Source organism: Parambassis ranga, chromosome 20, assembly GCF_900634625.1.
Source record: "Parambassis ranga chromosome 20, fParRan2.1, whole genome shotgun sequence".
Classification (NCBI taxonomy): Eukaryota; Metazoa; Chordata; class Actinopteri; family Ambassidae; genus Parambassis; species Parambassis ranga.
Genome location: NC_041040.1, coordinates 15,319,048 through 15,342,310, shown reverse-complemented (window position 1 = coordinate 15,342,310; position 23,263 = coordinate 15,319,048). Strand labels below are relative to the sequence as shown.

The following is a 23,263-nucleotide window of genomic DNA, read 5'->3' as shown; positions in this document are numbered from 1 at the left end:
TGAGAATTCATTAACATACTCTTAAAGATGATGCAGCGCTGAGCCGTCACCTCCAGGCTGCATTATTGCTCATAAAACCCGCAGACAAAGCCCCATCAGAGCAGAGTCATAGTTTAACGCTCAGGTGATCTTTACTGAGGGCTGAGGAGGATCTAAACAGCATATATACAATGACTGAAATGAGATCTCTGATGGGGTCAAACTTGGCTTTTATTCTGCTCCCCTTGAAGTCCGCCTTCGTTTCATTGCAACAGAGGATACTTTTAGTGATGAATGAAAACTTCAAAAGAGCAACAGGGGGAAATATGTTGCAGTGCAACCCTGGACCCGGCGTCACTAATGAAAGCTGGCTCTATTTTACACAGAATGGCCTCAGGCCACAGGCTCAGAACTAATGGCCTCCGGTTTAATACCTCCAAGTCGCCTTGTGTCCCTGTGTTTGTGTGAATGTGACCGTGTGTCCTCGGCTGTCCCCCATCAGTCTGTTTTGCTCAATTGGATCAGCCTCTTTCCTTCTTCTCTCTGTTTCCTCTTTGTGCATAATGCCCACCCCCACCCCTCCCCCGTCACAGGCCTCCTCCTTCCCTTGTATTAACAGCCCATGCGTGACCGCTCTGCCCCATCCTTTATTCTGATCTGCCGTGATAGTCTTCCATCAAGATCTTTTTCAATCTGCAGGTAGCAATCGAGGCTGTGATTGCATGTGATTGTATTGTTGCAGATGAGACACGAGGCAGAATAAGACCTGAGCTACGTCTCACAAATGTCGTCCTCAGGTGGTCTTAAATCTGCTTCCCTTTTTCCTTCATCCATCTCTCTCTTTCTCGTCATTTGAGAGGGAACATTCACTCCCACCAGCAACCCCTGATTCTAGTTATCTGTCATAGCCTAAAAACCACAATGCATGTTGCGTGTGAAGGGCTCTCTGGAGTTTCACTCCTCCTCTTGTCATCACTTTTGTCTGAGACGTTCAATCACATCAGCCGGCTGAAAATGTGCATGTGCTCACCCCGCCCGTCTGCCACCAAGCCACATAGGGCTGTGTGGTGCACATTAGCATTAGCGCTACATACTCATAAGCTAAGTGGTCATTAATCACAGGTTGATATTTTTAGATTTAATTACAGAGCTTGTCCTCTACTTAAATGCCCGACTGTTTTTTTTTTTTTTTTTTTTTTTTATAAATGTCATTTAAAACCTTTTTTAATGATACAGTTGCTTTTGGACGATACATCCAAACTACTGAGATGATCATTATCTCGTTAAGATCTAGTGCCTTTTTCCCTCCAGTATAGGTCAGGTATTGCTCAGTCCTCCAGAGGGCCAATTAGGACATTACGTAGCACTGCAAATCTCCAGACAGTTATTTCTATCTGAGTATTACTTATCAGACTCATTCTATAAATCACCATGTCCATTCAGCTGTCTCTTATTTTACTGTCTGTCCCCTGTGTAAGTCCTCTGTCTGTGCCTCTTATTTATGTGTCTGTATTCACCAAGCAGAGCTTTTCTTTTTCAGATCTCCATCAGCAAATGGATGCTTCACATTTAAACTGTGCAACTGCCTGCTATCATTACTAGACATGCAAAAACATGATTAAAAAAAGGAATTTATTTGTTTATCTTTGATATGCCAAAGCTAAAAGATAGAGAGCTGCTTGCAGTGGGGTGCTGAGAACAAAATAAAGAGGGAAAAACAGTAAATACACAAAGACACATAATCTGGACAGATGCGCAGATATTATCAACAACAACACAGACACCACAACAACACAATTACAGAAATGTTCTATAGCAGAATAAAAAACACAAACCTGTTAAGGCAGGGGTAGAAAAGTGTGCCCTCGTTTTGAACATCATATAAAATTCTGTATGTATGTAACGTAATCTGAGCGTGAATGTGAGGCTATGATTATGAAATGTTTTCTCCAATTTAATGCATCTCATGGGTTTCCTCTACAATCTTTATTTATTTATTAGCAACTGCTTTCTTTTTTTAGAGATCTAAAAAGTGTGCGCATTTGCTGGCATCTAACCGAAAACACACTGAAAGAACCCATTGACTTTGAGGAAAAGTGAACAGGAAGTGCTAAGACACAAATGTATTACCTGGTTTTAGCAGACCTGCAGCTCTCTATGTAATGATAAGTGGCATTTGTATCTTAACACCTGGTCCTACTGTGGAAAGTTAACATACATTAGTCATCTATAATTAAGCACACAGTCACATCTTGGACTGTCTTCAGGTGCATGGATCCATGTTGCATCTTTACAAGAGAAATGTGGATTAACAACCAGAGAACCCACAGAAAGATGACAGTCAGAATGTTTTCACCTGCAATTCACCAAGAAAAAGTTACAAGTTAGCACTGTAAGATTCAGTTACATTAAAACACAAAACAAATAGAGATTAGCTTCACAGTTATGCGGAGTGACATGTTAGAAAAAAGGAGTCGATTACACAGATTAAAACCAGACTACTAATCTAAGTAACATTTCAATTTCTTGTCCCCAAGTGTCTTATGTCTCATACCAGAGTAGACTTGCCTGTACAAATGCCTCAAACTGCACTTCCTGATGTGGCCACTTGAGGCTGGTGAGCCATTTACTACAGACAATATATAAACCCATTCTTTTTAAGATAATAAGGCTCAAAGGCAGAACAGCTTTGAGTGACAGGTCAGTGCTTCCTGCCCACCTCACCATATGCTTATATGTGGATTAACTGGTTGTTAGGCAGACAGAATATGGGTAACTCCTGTGCTCATGTGTCCACCAACTTGTTTCTGTGCAACTTGACGTATAACCAGACACAACAGACTATGATATTTGTCAAGACAAACTGCACATATTTTGAGTAAAATAAGTAAAGTGTGTGTATAAAAACAACACCTACACTTCAACAGCTGTCTATGCACCCAAAAGACTTAAAGCCCTGCCTTCCTCATTGTCAGATTAATTACGTAGATCCTCCAGGTGTTCAATAATTTGGGATGAGTACTTGATTTTTTTATATAAACGACATGACTACAAACATGACCTCCCTACCATTAATCAGTATTTAAACATAAAGCTTCCTTTCATATCAGACAGCGTCCCAGCTGCTGATTAATACCTCTCTTATTAATTGCACTGCAGCATGCAGACGCAGACAGTGTGTGGGTGACACAATGAGTAAATAATCAGTTCTGGGTTCACCAGAATCACACGGCGCATAGAAAAATACTCTAATGAGAAAGTGATGCCTGCTGGTAAGAAAAGGGCAGCACAGAAAAACTCACCTTGTTTTCTATCGATTGCGCTGGGTAGATCATTTAAACAATTCAATTACAGCACAAGCCTTTGTAGTGCTAAATTGATCTCCTTTTCTTCTGTTTCCCATTAAGTATACATCATCAGTACATGCGCTATGAAGAGAGAGGCTCCTGTTGTATCACGGCTCTGTTTGCTAAACTGTCCGTGCAGGCTGGAAATCATTTCTTACAGGACCCATGGTGCCTGACACACACAAACACACACATACAAACACACACACACTCGCTATTTGTATGCTCAGTCATCCACCTGCTCATCCTAGTTGGATGTTGGCCTGTTTCCAGCCTGTGAAGCATCGTGGCTGCCTTCTAGGCATTAAAGCCTAAAGAGCTTTGCTGGAAAGCACTGAGAATATTCTATTTCAATGTGCCACTTTGTAATTCACTTTGGAGAGACCATACTGAATCGAACAGAATTTCGAATGACTCAAGTTCCTAAAATCAGAGGAAACAATCTTCCGCAGAAATGTTTGGCATTCTGTCTCAAAGCACTGAGGCCGTGGATAGTCCTGGTGCTATAAGACGGCACGGAGCAAAGAACAAACTGGGGAGCAGTCATACGGCTGCTGCTGCTGCTCTTGTTGTTGTAGGGTACAAGCAGTCACCAAATAGCCAACAGAGAGCTGCCCATTCATCTCCTGCAGTCTTTCCATGTGACACCCCCTTCCATCTCTTCCATTTGCTCCCTTATTAGAGGGTGTGAAGTGGTGTTTGAATTTGGTTCCTGGGCCTCTTTCTCTGCTGCCTGCAGTAGCTCGATGCCGAGAAGGAAAAGAAATATGGGCTCACAGAACGATATTTCACTGGCACCAGCTTGACATTGATGGATAGAGGATCATTAGACATTTGCCAGTTTGCTTGGGCGTAGAGTTATTTTCAGCAATAATGTATGGGAGAGGGAACAGGGGCTGGAGGAGGGCTTGTGGTAAGATCTCAGAGGGCCACAGATTCCAGTTTGGTGGAGTTTTGTAAGTCTTGAAGCAAAATGTAGGTGTTGGAAAACACACAGGGGGGACACAACACAAATTTAGATTGAATAGAATTTGCAAAGCAGCACAATTGAATTGGCGGGGCAGGGGTTTTCATTGTTGTTTTGTCAGACCTGCTCCCACAGACCTGTCAGATAAACTCATTCACTGTTGTTGATGTTGTCAGATGATCTTTACCAACCCCTTAACCTTTTTTAAGGCCTAACCTTAACTTATCACTTTTTATGCTAAAGCCAGATGTGGTTAAAAACAAAAGTTAACAACACAAAAATAAAACTGATAAATGAGTTGGAAGGGTTGGGATTTGTTGATGACTTGATCCCTGGGTGAACGTCTGGTGCTTTGGATAACCATCCACCTGCCCTGCCCACCTCCATAACTGGCCTTTTGCAGCTTTATGATAAGATGATGTCTGCCAATGCGATCATATGCTCTGATGATGCAAATGTTAAATAATGTTGTATGTTTATTCAAAACAGCTTTGGGTGTCAGTAGAACTTGAACCTTAGACTCTCCAAACAACCTCCTCCTTACTCTGATTACTCTGTTCCATGTTCGGATGACGTTTGTAATGTTGATATGTCTGTTTGTGACCCAATAGTAGTTTGTAGCTTATTTTACTCTTTTATTCTTGACTTTCTAGCTAATATTTTGTTTTTTACGTATTTCTACATTTTTTTTGCTGGTTTGTTTTCTACTCTCTCAATGGCAACATGTCCTGTCTTGTTTAATTTATATGTTTTTCCAATTAATTAGGCCACTCTGTAAGCTTTCCACTTACCCTCTGGCAGCTGAGTCCCCCCCCTGAGCTGCTCATACCCCTGGTTGGAAATTACTGAGCTCCTCCTGCATCTTTTCAGCTGACTGGCACAGAGAGAATGCTCATCATCATCACATGTCTGCTTTTCTCCGCAGTGATGGTTCTGCTCATTGTGACCATGCGTCGGAGGAGGAAGGAGCCTCTGATCCTGGAGGAGGAGAGGGACATCAGAGAGAACATCGTCCGTTACGATGATGAGGGAGGGGGAGAGGAGGACACGGAGGCTTTCGACATGGTAACCCTACGCAACCTCAACGTCATCAGAGACCCCAGCGTGCGGCGAGATGTCACGCCAGATACTCCTACCTTCTTTCATTACCCCACAGCTTCTCGGCCACCTTATAAATCCCTGCCAGACAATGTGGTGTTTCGAGAGTTCATTTGGGAGCGACTGAAGGATGCTGATGTGGACCCGTCAGCTCCGCCATACGACTCTCTGCAGACATATGCTTTTGAAGGTAGCGGCTCTGTAGCTGAGTCGCTAAGCTCGCTTGAATCACTAAGTACAGATTCAGATCAGAACTATGACTACCTCAGCAACTGGGGGCCGCGCTTCAAAAAGCTGGCCGACCTGTACGGCAACAGCGACGGCAACGGCGTCTTCTCATAGCCCTTAAATGTCTCTCTAAATGTTTTTCAGACTAAACAAAACAAATAAAACGAGTAATTTATTGTCAGAGAAAATGAATTTGTCTGCCTTCGGAGGAAAAGATTCAAAGACAACACAAGAGATTGAAAGAAAAACACTTTGACTTCAAAGGTTTGTTGGTTTGTTTACCTCCCTGTATGGATTTTCAAAAGCGTGCCATGGTGAGTTTTGACACAGACTTCAAAAGTGGCTTGACTGAGGAGGAAACCTTGTGTGCAAAAGACATTAAAGGTTTCAGATTTTTTGGGCTCGAGTCCAACCATTGACTGCAGAATGCATACATGTTGGAGCATTTCTAACAGGGAGGCACCTGTCCTTTCATTCCAGCGATGGGCACGGGCCCAGCACTCTTTGCTTTGATGCATTCCTTTGCTATCTTTGTGCAAAAAACAAAAAAAAAAAAAGAAAGAAAGAAAAAGAAAAAAAAAAGGTTTTCTCATGAAATGCTGCGTCTCTGGCGGCTAATCAGTACTCACTTCACTGTTCATACAGTATGAGGTTTTATTTTTTTCTCTCTTTCCCAGGTCGGAGGTGGAGACTGCTGACGAGGGGCTGTTTTTCATACACACATAAATTCACAGACTCCGTCATACCTCTCAACACTGTATGAGGTGCAACTGCACACACACACACACACAGTATACAGAATAAACAAGCTACTGATGTGCTAAGGAAGTGATGTGAGAAGTTGTGCAAATCAGTGAAAAAAAGAGTGACACTCGTCAGTTTGATGTCTCCGCCGGGTAACACAGGAATCATTTCTCTTCTTCTCCTAACAATACATTTTGCAGTCGTTGCAGCGTAGTGTTTGTCTCAGTCTGTTTTTTTTTCTTCCGCTTTTTTTTTTTTTTATTGCCAAGTCCAATGTATAATTTCTGAGCTATAAACTGTCAGGATTTAGTTGTTCTGCTTTTGTACATGGCAGGTGAGCCTGGGACCCACATCAGAGGGTTTTTCGCTGGATGGATGTTGTGTTTGATTGCGAGATTCACGCCACCAAGACTCTCTGAAACAAAACAAAACAAACAAAAAAAGAAAAGAAACAAAAAAAAAAAACTCAAGTGTCAGTCCTTGCCTGGGTGAAGTTGCAGTTTGTAAGTAAATGCTTCTGTAGTTTGCAGAGTCCAGCATATATTGTCATTCCGAAATGAAATAAAAAATGTTTGGTTTGAATATTGATGGTGAAAGGACACTGTATGATAATCATATTGTGCCGATTTTTTTTTTCCAGTTTAAAACGAATTACGTTACGACTGGGTGTCCACATGTACAACCGATATGTGTTATTATTTATTTTGAAGAGGCAGAACTGTGCAAATAATGTTTTTATCCTTTTGCTGAAAATAAAAATTGACATTCAGTTCCTTAACTGGCTGATGGCATTTGTGTCAGTGCATGTGCACGATAAACAAAGGTTAGAAACAACATCTGAGAATAATAATCAATGATTGAAAAAAAAAAAAATCACTTTTCGGTGGGGAGCTCAAGTAACCAGAGAAAGGAGAGAGGAAGAGGAGGGGGAGGAGGAGGAAGAGGAGAGGAGAACTGTCTTTTTTCACACCTTCTTTTGATGAGGCTTTTGTAGTTGAAAGGCCTGATAGAGACAAAGCACACACATGCGCCACAGAGGCCTGTGTGATGACTGCGAGGCGCACCGTCGGCCATTTGAGGAGCTGGAGTTAGCCGGGCAGTCAAAGGAAGGCTGTGTTCAAATGCTGCATCTCCTGTAATGACTTATGAATAAATACACACATATTTTGCATGTATAGTGTATAAATACGTAGAATATTTTCAGCCTTGGCACTGACATCATTAGTCCCTGCTTAACAGAATTCCACTGCACATGCATATTCAAAAATTGACATTTTAAACAGCACATTTAAAGAATGAGGTTAGGGGCTAAGAAAACAGGGTGAGGACGTCCTCCATCAACAACACTATGTAGTGTGAAATAACACAAAAATGATGAAATGCAAAGGATTTGATGTTGGGTGAGGCCCTATTAGATGTTGGATCAGTGTCAGTCGGTTATGATGATCAGGATTTATTTACTCAGGTCAGGCAACACTGACCTTTGTTCGCTCATCCAAGCATGTGGATTTTAAAGTTTGAAATTTATCTGATTTGATCTGATTTCCTCGGGATGAGGGAGGAGCTCAGAGGTCAACATTATGACAGTGATTATGACTTGATCACTGCTGGGAAAATGAATGCCAACTTCTACAAAGACCCATCTGCTGTGACAAAATGTTGGCAACATAAATGTGCGCTTCAACCATGACATTATTAATAATATGTTTTCTTTAGGCCAGTGATGTTTACACTCTTGTCTGTCATGTAATACTGTCAGAGGGACGTCTGATGGTCTCAGTCTGCAGCAGGTTAAAGAAGAGACCTGCAGCAGATGGTATGGCCCCCCACCGAGCCCTGATCTCTACATCATAGCATCAGTGTGGGATTACATAAAGCAACAGAGACAAATGCACAGAAGAAGTTCTCCAAGATGCTCCGAGCGACCTTTGTCCTTTGAAAAAAACTGTGCGAGACGGCAACAAAGAGATGCTGATCTTTGTTTAAAGGGCGCTTTCACTGAATATTGATTCAGGGTTTTTTTTATACTTTACTGCACTTTGTATGACATGACAAAATCCATTCATAGCATTACTGTTAAGGGGTCTTTTCAATGCTGGTTCACTGACGGGTGAACTGACACAGAATAAGTCATCTTGAGAAGATTGATTTCCATTTTGTCGTTTCTGAAATACATTTGTCAGCTCTCTTCCAGATAGATGTGAGTTAAAAAAAGCAGACAACTTGCGTCTCCTCCTGTGTTCCAGCACTCACAGCTTCCTGAATACAATTGACAGTATAATTCACACTGATGCAAGACGCTGCAACGAACTTGTTATGCATCTTTGCTTGGTAAATATGTCGTCTCCTTACAGGTATTGACATAGTTTTCAAAGCTTTGAACCTGGCAGAAACAAAACATCTGAGATTTTTTTTTTAAGCATGAGTAACCAAGGTCATCGTGTGAGCTCATTACAAAGCAGTTCCTACCAAACTTCAGAGGACATGCAGTGTTATTTCAGGTTATCCTATACCAGCATAATAAACACACAACAGGAGGTCTATGTGCACCTAATTCTAGTGGAGAGTCAAATGTAAGACCAAACAAACGTACACCATGAAGTAAACAAAGAAAGATTCTGTGCAGGCAAAAGTCCTTCCAGTGTTTTGATTGATTTGTTAAGGCATCATATTTATAATAATAATAATATAATCAATGTTTTATGTGAATAAATAAGTGTTAACACTTGGTTAAAATCTGTTTAATGGTTTCAATTTTAATAGTATAGTTTTCAATAACATTTTCTCTAAATTCTTTCTTTCAAACATATATGCCCTAGATCAGGGGTCTCAAACTTGCTGATATTTTGTGGCCCCCCAACTTGACATCAAAGTTTAATGTTAGTGTGGCCCGCACATTTTTCACACATACACTTATTTGCTGAGGTTTGCCCTGTGTGTTTTATATTGTTTTATCACTTAAGGGCTGCCATAGCTCAGCCACGTGACAGATTCTGGTGGTGTTTGTTGACAAGTTAGACAACTTGGTCACGTGGTTGGATCGTGATTAACTAAGTTCTGAGGTTCTATGTTCTGAAGAACTGTTCATGTTCTGACCGGTTATTAATAAAGATTGAGAAGAAAATTGGACCAGTTGTACTTTTTTTGTGAAATACTTGATGCGGCCCAGCCTCACCCAGACTCTATACCACCCCCGGCCCCCCAGGTAAGTTGAGTTTGAGACCCCTGCCCTAGATCAATATATTGAATTTTTTTTCTTTATTTTTCTTGTTTGTTTGTTTGTTTATAAATTAGAATTTTGGCTTCAGTCTGGCAGACGTTTAGCATTTTGCATTTTTGCATCAGCAAAAATAATTTAGTGTCATAGAACTAAACCTACTGTACCCTGAAAATAATGTAAAACTATGTTAGCATGTAGCATAAAGCTAGCTGCTGTTGAAGGGCCGTTTATATTTGAGTGACTCTTTTTATGTTTTCTAGAAATGTTGCACAGAAATGTTGGCACCACTGTGACATTAGCATAAAAAGAATATTATCATAGCATTGTGCTCTTGGATATGGAGTTACCATTTATATTTTCTAGCAGTGTAGTGAATATTTCTTCCAGAAACCCATATTGTATTTACTTTATTAATACCATTTTTGTGCCATATATATATATATATATATATATATATATATGACATATATCTTATTTTTATTATTATTGAGTATATGCTTTGGGTGACATACATAGACATACTGTAACGTGTACCAGTGTCTAAATATCATTAGCATGATATTTAGCATTAGGCTACAGTTGATGTAAGTGAGCACACTTTGTGACCTCTGCTCAGTAAACATTACATAAAGCTATACAAATGTTTTGTTGGACCTGACTCAACTTGTCTCTGTTTCTCTGGAAAGTTTTTTTAAAGCCAAAACAAACTGCTAACAAGTATTACAGTGATATCTTATCGAGATACAGCTGCAGATCACATAGAGTTCATGAGATTCATGGGAGCAGATAGACAGTGCTGCCAACACAGACATCTGATGTAAACTGTAGCAGGTGATAGCAACTGGGAGAAGACGCTGATTTTGATTGACCAGCTGTCAATCAAAATCAGCAGAAAGTGTCTTTAACGCGCCTGCTGCCCGGGGTACTTATGAGCAATCAGGGACCCTTTGCTATCAGGGGCTCAATCTGAACCTGGGCTGATTACTTGTGTTGGCCCTGTCGCCTTTGCTATGGAGGCCCTGGGCAGCTACAGACACTTCACTCAATTCTTATCATAACCATGCATCATCAATAAATTGCCCTGACGAAAAAAGGTGCCCATTTTCAGAGGCTCTCAGCGAGATGAGGAACAAGATTTCCCTCATACCGTCTACTGGAACATCTCAAATAGTCCATGGGCCAGGCGAGATGTCGGTACCACTCGGGGTGGCAAAGGTTGCTTATACTTTTTAAAAAGACACGTCTGTGGTCAACATTTTGGTATGATAACCCACTGCAGTCACAGCTAAATTATTGTTATCAGCTGTTAAAGTTACCCTCCCCGATGAAAAAATGCATTTTTGACACTGGTGCATATCTTGGTATTGGCCTTTGTTAAGGACACATTTCAATAATATTTGGTATGATGTTTAGGATCATTTTAAAGGTGACACACTGAGCTTTCATTCAAGCTCTTTTATGAATACTCCTGCCAGGTACAGAGGACACTGGAGCTCTTTTAACTTTTAATCACACACATTGTGTGTCCTATTTCTGCCTAAATCATCTTTTGTCTTTTAGTGCTGTGGCATCAGGAAGCACGAGAGATACAAAATACAAACACTTCAATACTGGCATGATTCTAAGAATTCAGGAAATGCAAAGTTTACCCACATGATCTAATTCGGGGGGTCAATGGCACCAAATCAATGGCAATATGGGATAATCATTTATCTCACAGTGACGTTACAACTATATAACTTGAATAAGTGATTGTTTTTATATATCTGATACATTACTACATTGGGTAGTTTATTTAAGTACATTAATTGCACTGGCTATATTATTGCAATACTACCTCTGCAGAGCTAGGGTTAGCATCTCGGCCGTCGTGAGACGTACAGCCTCAAGTGAGACATTTCCGTAATAGTGTCAGTGAGCCGAATACATGAAGTATTGAACTCTGTGACCTTCCGAACCCTAACCCTAACCCTAGATTTGACCCTAACCCTAATCCTACTTGTAACCTTAACCCTAATGTAAAAATGCATTTTATTTTCATCAGGAGAGGGTAACTTTAACAGCTGATAACAATAATTTAGCTCTGACTTCAATGGGGTTATCATACCAAAATGTTGACCACAGACATGACTTTTATAAGCAGCCTTTGCCAGCTTGAGTGGTACCACATCTCGTCTGGCCCATGGACTATAATAGAGTTTGACTGTTGGCTCTCTGTTAAAGAAATCACTCTCTGCTGTTGCCTTTTGGCTCCACATGCAGCACAGGTGTCCCAGATCATTTATCATACAATCATATTCTTCTGTTCCTAACATGAGTAACAGCAGTGTTGTGATTAAAAGACTTATATCTCTTATCAAGTTTGTGTTTTTAGGCTGTTGTGCCACACAAAACATTTGAATTGTTTATGTATGAAAGTCATTTTTATTCGGTGTGTATTTCTTTAAGACATTTAACTCTCAGACAGCCAGAGAAATCAAAAATAAAATTAAATTAAAATATGAGCTTAACTCTACGCCCTGCATGCATGTTTATGCATGTGGGCAATTTTCTTTATCTATCGGCATGAAACACAACTCCAAAGAAAGTCCGTCTCTATTTTCTCACTCTCACGCAGAACAAAAATAAAATAAATAATCTGCTGTCTGTCCCCACCGGGGGTGCCTGTTGGTGGCAAAGAAATGGGGCCCCTGCTCCGGCATCAGCTGGACGGCTCCTCACTGGTCCTTTGAAAAAGAGAAAAGGAGGGAAAAGAAGATCAAAGGGCAATGCAACGCCATGTTTTATTCTCTGTCTCTCTCAGCAGCGCTCACAGTTCGCCTGCCTTCAGCAAGAGGAATGTCAGACCTGAGGTTTGTGTACTCTGCAGTTCCACCCAAATTAGACTGGTCCCAGACCTGGGCAATATAAATAATTCTCTTGAGAGGTATATATATATATGTGTGTGTGTGAGTGTGCAACAGCTTGTTCTTCGGGCGCCTGGGGAACAAGAAAAGAGAGGGAAAGTAGGTCATGGTGGCAAGATTAGGGTAATAGAGTGTAAAAGAGGAGAAATGCAGGATAATCAGCGGGAAGAGGCGCAGAATTGATCCGTCATTGATATGACAGTGTCCACTGCAATGAAACCAGACAGACGCTGATGTGTCCACATTCATCAATCATCGTTGTCCTGGATCTGATCATATTAACGGGTGTACTGTAATGTGATGGGTGTGAATAAATGCTCTGTTTGGTGTACAGTGATTAACATTTCAGCTGGGTTACAATGTTTGAATTCAACTGATCCTGTATTTGTATTATTTAGTTCACTTCCTTGAATTTCTTCTTATTGGATTTGTTATCACAGAGACACATTCATGAGGTCAATGCTTCTTGGGGGCCGATTTATTCAAAGTAAACAAGAAGAATTTGCCTTTCTTGCCTTTGGACTTTGCTCTCCTCCAGAATGTTTTGATTTCACCACGCCGCTGTCTGCACTGTTACCTTCAGCTGATTTTATCCTTGCATCAGTCTGATGTAAATTTCATAATCAAAGGGTGAACGGGTGGCCTTATGTGTTATGCTTGTGTTTGCATTGACTTATTGCTGTACATCTGATGACATTTGCTGTTAAAATAATCACTAAAGAGGAACTGCAGAGAGTTCTGCTGCCTGCAGAACTTGGCCTTAATAAGAATAAAAAACATTTGCCAGATAAAATACAGGTAGATCATCAACTATGGGAGGTCATTTGTGTTAAAAAATGTTATGTATTTATTTATTTATTTTTACCACAAATGAGCCGCCATATGTCAACAAAATCACGTTGGTCATTTGTAGTTTTTTTTTCTACCAAAAATGATTCACCATTATTTGCAAAAACAAAACAAACAAACAACAAAAGTTACTGTGATAATATTAGTCCCATGTTAATCTGCATTTTGTTTCTCCAGGGATTTGCATGTATATATTTGGATATTATTGGCATGAGATTTGTTTTTGTCTGTCCACAGGCTCAACGAACAAACACTGTCAAACAATAGCTGCACTAATGCTCGTATGAAGATAAATGTCACAAAAAAAGTGTCATACATTTTTTTCTGAGCTGTGTTTAACTGTCATTGTACTCTTTCCACTCTGATATTACTAGAAAAGTAAGAAAAAAAACAATATCGAATTTATTCCTGTTTCTTTCACTCCCTCCACACACTTTGCTTTGAAATCTTGTCCTTGAAAAATAGAAAATACAACCTTGTTACATCATAAACTTTCTTCTCCTCAGGTGGCTGAAAGAAAATCTTTTTTTTTTTTGTGCGATGTCTCATACAAAATACAAAAAGAGCAACTGGACCGTCCCTCATAAACAACCGTCCTCAGCTCCTGTTCAGAGGTGTGAACGCCGAGCCGGTGTGAGAACAGGAGAATCAGCGCAGTGAATTAATGTAATTAGAAAATGATGCACTGAAGCCCTCTCCACTGATGATTGGCAAAAACATGTCAGGGCAACATCAGCATTAATGAGCCATAATCGACATAGGCCTAATTAGCAGCACTTTGTACTTTTACGTAGGTTTATCATCATTAGCCAAGCCTGGCTTGATATAGCGCTGAATATGTGGGTGGCGTAAGTGTTTGTTTATCATGTAGACACGAAAAATAGTTACATGCTACAACAGGCTCGGCGGAGGGAAGTGTATCTGTAGGCCCGCGTGTCCCATCAGGAGGGGCCTCTGGGCTAATTAGATCTCAAAAGACTGTGGAAACTGTGAAAGGAAACATGCATATTTAAACAAACAGCAGAACTTACTGTAGGTGTTAGGACTTTTTTTCTTTTGTAATTATACATTTAAATCAGGCTGAATATGAAATCATCTATCAATGGGACTATTACAGCCCATCCACAAAGCTTTAACACCTCTTCTCTGAGTTGTAGTGCCGCCGGCTGACATTTTCTGAGAGAAGTGGGGATGCACTGTGGTGGATGATGATGTTGTGTGTTTCTCTCTCTCTCTCTCTTCCTCTGCTGATCTGAGGGTGTTGTCTGACATAATTAATGAAAATATTCATCGATCATGTTCTCTGCTGCCCTCTGATTTACATATTTTTACATGAGGCTCACAGTCAGTTTCCTGCTTAATAGTTCACTGGCTGTTTTTTTTCCCTTTTCTTTTGTCATTTCAAGGTGTGAGCATGCCGGGTTTATTTTTCTAGGGAAACCGAACGGCACAATGAGAGGATGGAATTATCCTGGTTGTATTTAATTGAGTTTGACCAGGTCCCTGCTCACTGTCGGACTAATCTCCCCGCAGCACTGTAGTCTCTCTCCCAGGGAGACAGGGGAGGCCGATAAACTTTGAAGCTTGTGCTGAGAACCTGCTCGCTGCACCCTCTGCATTATTCATGATGCAGGGACCAGAGCATCTTCAAATGGCCTGTCATTTCCTTTTACCCTCCATCACAATGGCCATATGCTGCACGCAGTTAGAGGAGGGGATGCGGGGAAAGCAATCTGTGGCTAAGCTTGGCCAAACAGGTACATGCTAACAGGTAAAATCCACACAAAGGAGACAAGTGGGAAAGCTTTGGGACTTCAAAATAAAAATACAAAAAAAAAAAAACAGAAGAAGAATCTGCCGTGCCATATTTCAATCATTCAGAACTAACCTCCTCCCACTATCTCCACCAAACTAAACACGATGATATCCCTGCATCCCTGCCAAGCTGCAGTCTGTGGGAAAAAGTTATGAAAGGACACACGAAGGGAGCAGGCGGAAGTTTTCTGCAATGTTTTAACACATCCATCCGAGTTTTCTGACTTTTTTTGGAACTGCACCTGCATAATTGTTCTCATAGGAAATGAAAGATGTAAATCTCTCTCGCAGTTATTATTTCTGTCTCCACAACTAAACAAAGTGCGGAGGCGTAATCGAGTATAAGTTGCATGGTCTTCAGCTCCTTCTCTCAGATCTGTGACACTTTGTCAGGCGCCCCGGAGTCCTTTCAGTCGATGTTCCGTACGTTATTTGTATTTACAGAGTTTGTTTGCGTGACAAACAGCACACAAGGCGCGTCCCTCCAAGCTAATTGGGACTGCCGTCATTCGGCCTCCCTAATGTCTGCCATTCAGCATTAACATATCATTAGCTCTTTCTGGGACCGTTCACTCAGAAAATTAGAGGTCTCCGTGGACCTGCAGCTCCATCAATATAGCAAAAACAGTTGACACCTTCTCTTTGTAGTTCTCAGGAGATGGAGGCAGAATGAAGATAGGCGTGGGAGTCACTTCCTTGATTATAAAACTTTGTGTTAGCAGCTGATGGAACATAATCCAAAAAGAATTTTTTTCCCGACCTTCACCTCGATGTAAAACGACAGCGCTGACAGATTGTGGAACGTGATAAAATTGCACGTATGGTTCCCGAGGGCAGACGCAGACTCTGCTACAACAACATCAGCCTTAAATGCTGTTGTAAAAACCCTGTCCTTGTTGAATGGTGGAGATGAACGACCCTGCCTTGATACCTAATGACAAAACATCTGGTGCATTGTTCCTACGCTGTGATGGAATTGCTGCAGCTCCAGCATTTAGTCTTTGTAAATACCTTGTTTTGACACCTTAAACGGCACAAAGTCTCACGTGTTTTTGTTGTGGGTTCACACGCTAAACAGGAGGCTGAAAGCTCTTCTCCTCCAGGGTAATTAGAGGTTGAAATTATATCCAAATAGAAATACAAATGTGCATCACCACAAATATCTCCTCTCATCTCCCCCATACTGCACGAGTACTACTGCAAGAGAGCAGTACTTCAGAGTTCTTCTGTCCTTTCTTGTGTGTGTTTTTCTGTACTATGCATTATAAACTTATAAGAGGTTTCACAAGTATTCTTTTCCTCCACAAACCCACTTTTTATTTATATTCATGCTCAAAAACACATTTCTCTTTTCCTTTTTACTGACATACATCCTTGTGTGTCTTTGCTTCTATTTAATGCTCGGCTCTTGAACTAATATATTATAGGTTGTAAACAGAGCATTTTTCTTTGCATTCATTATCGTTTCCTCTTGTTTTAATGAGTTCTGGTGGAAACAAATCAAAGATAGATATTTGCACAAAAATGGCACCCCACATCTCTAAATGTGTGAAAAGGGGTAAACTGCAAAGTTTTAATGAAGCACATGTACAAGCAGTGCAACCAATTAATTTATAATAAATAAATTATATATATATATATATATATATATATATATATATATATAGAGAGAGAGAGAGAGAGAGAGAGAGAGAGAGAGACTCGTCTCATAAACATTTGATTCATCCAGTTTTAAATGTGTTTTTTTTTTTCAATATTGGCTGGAGGAAGTGTCTGGTGAGAGGGAAGTCTGGGTGTACCTGCGGTTGAAGATGGATGGATGGATGGAACCATGAAGATGTCTCCTGTTTCTTGTGTCGTAGCTTTTGTTTGCAGACACTATATGTGCTGTTGTCTTAAAGGTAGGGTAGGAGATTTCATTTTGGTGCACTTTTGTTAAATCAGTGTAACCCATTAGTTCGGCAGTTTCGCATTAAAATGAAGAAGAATATTGTGGAAGCTATAAAACGCTAAAAACATCAGCCAATCCTCCGGGTGGACCCTGTGCAGAGTATTGGCTGGTTGTCACTCTCTTCCTGCTCTGCGCGCACCAGAGAGGTACGTGCATGATGGCCGAAGTCACTGAAGACAAATTGTGGTCTGTGACTTCGGCCATCATGCAAAGGATACTTTTAAAAAGTATTCAGTTATAGAATTCAGATTACATGTACTAAAATATAATTTGTAATGTATTCTGTTACATACTCAATACAGTATTTACAGTATATAGTTGGATTACTTACACACTGAATTGCATTTCAAGTAATTGAACACAGCAATCACCCCCTGCTTCCTACAGAGGATGGTATTAAACATTCACAACAGCTGACTGCATTCACATCAATGTTATTCTATTTAGAGAAACAGAAACAAAACGTCATTTTACACACACGAAACAATGTTTGAATACGTACACAAATCAGATGTTCTTCATTTATACCTGACTGCAAGGCATATGTTCCTACTTAAATGTTCATCAGCCTCCGTTTTGGATGGAGTTAGCTAGCAGCTAATAGCTAACTAGTTCACTCATTCAAGTGATGCTAACAGTGTACCTGTTGTCCCAAAAAGTGATCATCTCCTAAAAACTGATTTCCATCGGGGGAGCGCACACAGAGCCTTAAGCTGGATCCATACTCCACGAGACAAAGACATTTTCCCCCCCTGCAGACGTTACGCCCACAAAATGACGTCATTTTTTGTCTCTGACCGCCCGCTGATCCGCACTCTTGTGCACAGGGTCCGGGCCGAACTTTGTCTTTCAAGGCTGTGCGGCAACCATGCTGTGATTGGTCGGAATTTATTGTGGGCGTGATGAAAGTGGAGAAGCGCAAGAGCCTCTCCAGGTATATAGGTAGGTGTATAAACAGCACTGATTCAACAGATTTAGATAAGACCATACCGGTTTTGCATGATGAGCAATAAAAGAAAGAAAGAAAGGCAAGTCAGGGTGATTTGTCACCAATAACTCCAGACAGCCATTCACACATACAGATGGTGACTGTTATTACTATTCTATATACTCCTACATACCCAGGCATAATAGGCTCGTTAACAATGTCTGTATATCTTTGCTATTGTTACTTTTAATGTCGCATCTTCACAGCTCATCACCGGACAGTTTGAAGGATCGCAGGCACATTGGAACACAGTAGATGTGCAAATGTGGTCATTAAGGCACAAACACTGAATCTTTGCTATTGTTACTTTTAATGTCGCATTTTCACAACTCATCGCCGGACATCTCACGCTGTTGCAGGCACCCTCTCTGTATAATGCCCTCTTGCCATGGCACAAGTCCTTGTGGTGTGTAAAAAACTCAGCAAAGTCTTTCCTTATAGTTTAGTGGGCGGGCCGTATGAGGAGTTCTGCACACGCGTCTCGCGGAGTATGGTACCTCAGTGCGGAAAAGACCTTTTTTTGTATCTCTTACCACCCGTGGAGCGCGTTCTCCGCTCTTTGTCTCGCGGAGTATGGAACAGCCTTTACAGCTGCATCACCGAGTGCATGGAGTGCATGGAGTGCATGGAGCCTCCACAGTGAGCCCAGGGGCTTATTTCTGACTCAGAACTACTTCATTTCATTCTTGTCTGTGATATTTACCAGATTACCCCAACCAGCCCCATGAAGACCTCTTTAAAGGGTCAATACACTGCAGAATTGTGTTTTTCACCTGTCAACATGTGCAGCCAGATGGGAACATTGATGGATAAACATGAAGAACGAACATGGAGGAAGTCTAATTTAATTATTGCTCGCTGTTTAATATTTTTTATATATAATGTGTCTCTATGTGACCTTCTACATTAATCTAAAATAATTAAATTAAACATATGAAAACATCTGCTAAGCACACTAGCAGATATATAATAAATATAAGAATATACACATTCAATCTGTTTATGTGTATACTATATCAGCCCACACTAGAACCCATAAAGGCCACAATAATCTAGAACAACATGTTGTTGCAGCCTCTGTGTTTTTGTTCCTGCATCGCATTACTGCTGTTATCGTAATTCAGTTACCAGCCCGATCAGACAGAAAAGTTTGAGCCATGCAGGTCTCCTCATATCAATCAAATGAGGAATATATCCACATAGCTGGCAGCCAAATAAACCTATCTGGCCAGGCGACACGTTCGGGCTCCTAACGGGCGTATCAACACATGCGGGCACTGACTAAATATTTCCCGCAGACGACCATTAGAAAGTAACTGTTACAGTGGTAAAGGCTGTCTAATCCCTGCTGGTGTGTGTTTGGAATTCAGCAGACAGAAGGAAGCTGATCCAATTCCCTGCATCCTGCAGGACACAGATCTGCATTTCCTCTGCACTTTGATGAAACAGCAGCCAAGCTGTCCGCCTCCATTAACAGCCCCTCTGATTTTACACTGTGCTCTGACAACTCTGTGTGTTTGTGTGTGTGTGGGGGGTGCATATAAGGGAAATGTCTCAGTGCTTATGCCTGTGATGTATGTCTCGGGATGTGCATGTTTATATTGCTTTATAGAGCAGTGTGAGGTACCACAAGTGGGACAGTGTTTATTTTTAGGGCGTGTGGACCAGAGAACCAGAAGAATATACAGTATATATATCAGACCCCATATTTATTTGATGTGTATACTGGGTGCAATATCACAGTATAAGGGGTGATTGATAAATTTGTAGCCTTAGGGAGCATTCCCTCCTACATTAACAAAAGCTTATGTTGGCTTCCTGACAGAAGTTGCCATCATGAACCTCCAGATAGTGATTCACAGCAGGAGTGATGTCCTCATTGATGGCGACCACTGAGCCCCTGCTTCATCTTGGGGAAGAGGTAAAAGTGTGAGGAGACAGAATAAGCTGGCAGCCATCACCACTGAATGTTGTCCTGGTGAAAGAACGCTCCTCTTGTAGTGGTTTTTCCTTCTGTATCTGTCTCAGAGATCAGTGTTGTCAGCCCCTGTAGCAGTGGGACAGTTTTTCCGGATCATCCACCAGCAGCAGTCAGAAAACAGAGGCCATCACCTTGATGCAGACCTCACTGATTTAAAAACACTTTTGTATTGTTCTTTGGACTATGATTGGCAGTGATGGACCCAAGTTTCATCCATGGTTACAAACTGCTGCTCTTGCAGTCTTAGTTATCCAGGTCAGCTCGAGGCAGGGCGACTGGACTGGACTGGTCGCAGGAAGGAGCAGCGAAGAGTCTTTACAAAAATGCTAATCCCATAGGATCTGCCTCAAAAAAATGTCAGAATCAGGATCCAGCTTGGTCATTTGGAATTTGTTGTAGACATCTATATGAACATGGACTTTGTAATGCTTCATCAAGATCTTGTCAGTAGTCTCTAGCCTTCAGTGTGTTTCAGCTTTCAGGTTCTCTACATGTTTTGTCAGTTCTCTCAGACATTCACTGACACAAGTTGTTGACTTCAAACTTTCTGTATAATCAAGAAAGGTCTGAACTGATCACTCAATGAGAGCTGAATTTCTCATCTCCTTCAACGTCAGGCCACAAACTTAGTACAGGTACATGACTTGTAAATACTGTCATTTCATACACACTATGTATATGTTTTACGCCATTTTCATCACATCTATATAGCTTAACTGTTTAGATTAATACATTTATTGTTTAGATCTTGGTAGAGGACACATATTTCCATTCTCTGGTCGTCGTGCTGCAGGTATAGATTGAGGCTGAGCTGCAGCAGCCCTGTGTCAGCAGGACAGCGGCTGTATTAAAACAACACATGGTGCTGTTTTTATTGTTATAAGCTGTCATCTCTTAATACACGTGTTATTAGTCTGAGACAAGGACACTGTGGTGTAAAGCAGCCGGCAGCATTTTCTAGGTCACATCATTCTAAGGCTGGATCAGTACGAACATGGCACCAATACTCACACTTAAGGGTGTGTTAAATGCCACACAGGCTTGTCACAGTTATGCAAAACAACGATCCACACAGCTTGAAGGGCAAGACGTGGAAAAAAAAGGAAAGAAACATGGCATATTTTTGTTCCACCTCCACCATGATGTGTGTACACAGGATGGTTAACTACGATAAATTGGCCCGAAATTGGCCAATGAGTTCAGAAGCGCTTGTAATGTGGCTTAAATTGCATGCCCTTTCAGGCAGGGGAACAAACCTCCTCAATGTCAGCGCTCTCTCCCACATGTTGAGTGCTTAGTTTGCCATGCAGTACAAGATCTCCAGGCCTGTTTAGTATTCACCCACTTGAGTTTCCTAAAGGTTACCAAACCTAATTAGACATTTATGCAGGATCTTCAAAGGTCCCTCCGTTATTAATGATGTGCTACTTCTGAGGACTGCATCGATGGCTTTTTTTTTTTTGACTCCAAGAGCACACTCCGCACAATATGCGCATACACAATGGAGACATGCAAGAAATGCGAGACTGGTGACCAGTTACACACAAACACACACACATTGATAAACAGAGTGGGTCATCACCACCAAACAAAGACTGTCCAATATGAGCCAACAATGACACAAACAGTAGCAAAGCTATAACCAGAAAGCCGCACTTTCAAAATAAAAGCCACCATATAATGGTGGAGTACACATTTATTTGTTAAAATTTGTATTTACTTGTGTTGTATTGTATTTCTTTTTTTTTTTACAGAGTTCTCTTACAAGCTCTTCACAATATAAAAGTCTATGGACTATTCTTTAGAGAAGAGTGTTATTTAAATTCTTACATGTACAACACAGCCTCAGACATACTCCTAACACAAATTTTAACCTTTGGCTGAGGCAGTATAAATGGTTGACAAGAGTCCCAGTCACTAATATTAGAGGCATCTACAACAAACTTCTCATTCAACATTTTCTATTCTTCCAAACAAACAAAACATTTTGTCCTGAGGAGAACATTTTAAATAATCATGTGCAAACACAGATCATTACAACTGCCTTATAAATTCTACAGGCTGTGTGAGTTTGTGTCATCTTTCATAAAAACGTGGAAATTTTAAGCCCTTTGGGGTTCTCATGTCAGTTTTGTTACAGAGCCAAGTTATCAATGCATAACTCCTATTAATACATGGTGACCATGTGTAAATCACGGCAGACCCTGAGTCTGATTTGATCAGCGTCTGAATCCAAAAAAACACTGTAGATATGCTGAGGTCTGTATCTGTGAGTAAGGCATCATGTTTGGAATAAAACGTCAGGAGAATGACTACAGCAGAAGTACAATCAGTACAAATGTGGGTTTTTGTCACAATCAGCTGACAGTCGAATAGTTTTGAGCTTTATTGAAAGTCGTCACTAGTAAAATAACAGAATGTCTCCTGTAGGATAATTCTTGCTTCCCTCTCAGAAAAAGAAGTTGAGCTCAGCTCTGTGTCAAACTGTAAGTGCTTCCTGCAGAAGCATCGTTTCCTCATGTCAGAATGTAGAATTACCAGAAAGCCGAGTGACACCTCCAGCTTCTGTTTGGCCTTTAACATAATTAGCTGAATCTGACACGGAAATTATTTCGTAATTATGCAGCCATGTTTACATCTAGTCTCTGTTATGCATTAGTAAAATGCAGTTGACAAGACACCCCAAATAAAATTCAATTTCCATTTATTATTTACATTCGGACTTTAATCAATTATGAATGACAGCTAATTAGCGGTGTGCAGGGGCCATCGCTCTTTGCCGTGTCAGAGTCGACTAAATGTACTGTACGTCATGCAGCGCAGACATTGACAAAAAGCCTCTCACCGCTTTACAGATTTAGGTGTCTTTTTGCTGAGGAGACTTCACTAATCATCTGTGAAAGTGCGTGCGGCGCGCACGCGTCCCGGTGCGTGTGTTTGATAATAATAAGGCGAGTGAAAATGAAGAGGAGCTAAACTGTGTAAGTCATTTCTCATTTCCTTGCTTCAGTGCCTGTCAGAAGAAAGCCCTGCATTTTGAATGATGGCTCAGACAACAAAAAGTGAACAACAAACCCTGTGGCTCCATAGAGGGAAGTGGAGGGAGGAAAAGAAAAGAGAAGAGAAGAAAGAGGCCAAGAAAAAAATGACAAATACACAGTTTTTAAAAAATGACCAAACCAACAAACAA

General features: G+C 40.9%; 1 protein-coding gene across 2 annotated transcripts in view; it reads left to right on the top strand.

Annotated features, from left to right (window-relative positions):
- cdh7a (cadherin 7a) overlaps positions 1-5,733 on the top strand; it is a 98,158-nt gene extending 92,425 nt beyond the window's left edge. For both annotated transcript variants that reach the window (XM_028432840.1, XM_028432841.1), the window contains one exon: positions 5,219-5,733. In XM_028432840.1, coding sequence (XP_028288641.1) covers positions 5,219-5,733 — 515 coding nt within the window. The remainder of the gene's footprint in view (positions 1-5,218) is intronic.
- Positions 5,734-23,263: the final 17,530 nt, after the last annotated feature.